At 46.4% G+C, this 1,884-nt stretch overlaps 1 protein-coding gene across 1 annotated transcript in view; it reads right to left on the bottom strand.

The window, feature by feature from the left end:
* Nucleotides 1–1,884, bottom strand: part of FETUB (fetuin B) — a 15,235-nt gene continuing 13,351 nt past the window's right edge. The window contains exons 6-7 of the mRNA XM_006743230.2: nucleotides 1,340–1,423; nucleotides 1–508 (exon numbers count right to left, since the gene is read on the bottom strand). Of these exons, the coding sequence (XP_006743293.1) occupies nucleotides 125–508; nucleotides 1,340–1,423 (468 nt within the window). The 3' untranslated portion in view covers nucleotides 1–124. The remainder of the gene's footprint in view (nucleotides 509–1,339; nucleotides 1,424–1,884) is intronic.

Below are 1,884 nucleotides of genomic sequence, written 5' to 3'. Positions count from 1 at the left end.
AAGAGTCAAAAGATATACTTTATTTGTCATTCTTCTACATTTGAGCTGTCTCGCTGCCCCCCTTCCGCAGTACCTCTCTTCTTCTGCAGAGCACTACACCCCCATGGAATCCTCTATGTGGTTCTCATGGTGGGAGAATAAGAGTGTTGTTCTGCTGGGCTGGTCCTGGGCACTCAGCAGAGCGTTGTGCTTTCTTGGGAAAAGGCAGGACAACCAGCTTCTCTTCCACAGGCCCCAGGAAAAGGAAGGACACATCCAGGCTTTCTCCCCAAGGATTTGTGGTGAGATCCAGCTTCACAGGAAAGGCCTCAACAGGGCTGTTTTCCTCAGCATCCTCGGGCTTCTTCTCATCATCCAAGTCGGGTAGGTATTGGACAGATCCTTTAGGCACAGCCTTGGGGGGCAAGTTGGGAGTAGCGGATACGATTTTCTGCTGGGACTCTTCCAGCCCGGGGAGGTGTGCAGGTCCCTGGTTAACAGCAGGGTCTTCCCCTCCAGGGGCAGGAACCTGAAATAAGAACATTTTCAAATCCCGGGAAAGACTCCTGCCATGACTAGTACCAAGCTAAGCTGTTCTGGAACTTTTTGATGGAATGTCTCAAAGGGAGACCACCTAGAGGGATGGACCGCTGGTTAAAGGGTTAAAAAGCAAAAGCAGACAACAGAAGCTTGACTGCAAGTCTCACAAATTCAGAGCTGAACAATGGTTTGGAAAGGTTAAATGGCTCCTTCCAAGTCCCCAGGGCGCTGTCACCCTACTCCCAGTAGTGCGGACATAGCCACTTTTATTCAGGGCTTATTCACTGCCAGGCCCCACACAGGGCCCTTCATCCGGTTTCTCTCATTGTTTCCCACAGGGATCTGAACAAGGTCGGTGTTGCAACCCCATTCTACAGACAAGGCAACCAAGACTCAAAGAGGTAAGAACTTGCCCAGAGTCACACACCTCACGGGTGGCAGAGCAGGACTGGGACAATGTGGCCTGTCTCAAGCACACTCTCAACTAGAGCTGGCTGCCTCGTAGTAAACACTCAATAACTTTTGGAAAGGGTAAGGGTCTTTGGGACACTGGATTTAATGTTTCAGAGGCCTGAGCCATCCGAGCTATGATATCTCTGTTTCTGAAGGAGTCTTACTTATTCTGTAGGACCCCATTGTACCTGGGAAAGAAAAAAAAGTATGACCGGTCTTTAATCAGCCGCCCTGTGGGTGTGACCTTGCGGCAACCTGAATAAAGTGGTGATCACAGATTTTAGGAAATTAAAAGGAGAGGGTGGTTAGGATTTAGATTATCTGCTCTCTTCTTCATGAGAAGACAAACAATTAGATTGAAAAATACCTGTTGTTCAAAGAAGTCACAAGTCACGGAGACAAGCTTTTCTGTTTCTCGATCAGTCACAGAACCTTTGCAAAGACCAACAGGCTAAAAACAGAGAAAATACAACATCCTGTGAGTATTATGATTATCAGTGATTATAAATGGAAATCAACTTGCTTTCTGCTTGTGTAGACACACAGCCAATCAACATTTTTATGTTCCTACCATGTTATGGGTAGGCTCTGAGCCAATTCTCTCTAGATCATTTTTACCAAATAATCACCCAAACTAGGGTAAATTTCCTCCAAAGATGTGAAACTCAGGATTTACTTTTTTTAAAAATTTTATTATATTATGTTACTCACCATACAATACATCACTAGTTTTCGATGCAGTAATCCACGATTCATTGTTTTTGTACAACCCCCAGTGCTCCATGCAGTATGTGCCCTCCTGAATACCCATCACTGGGCTAACCAATCCCCCCTTCCCCCTCCCCTCTATCCCTGTTTCTCAGAGTCCATAGTCTCTCATGGTTCATCTCTCCCTCCAATTCCCCCCACCCT

The sequence above is a fragment of the Leptonychotes weddellii genome, chromosome 1 (assembly GCF_054177405.1).
Source record: "Leptonychotes weddellii isolate Sample4059 chromosome 1, ASM5417740v2, whole genome shotgun sequence".
Classification (NCBI taxonomy): domain Eukaryota; kingdom Metazoa; phylum Chordata; class Mammalia; order Carnivora; family Phocidae; genus Leptonychotes; species Leptonychotes weddellii.
This window is presented reverse-complemented; position numbering and strand designations above follow the sequence as displayed.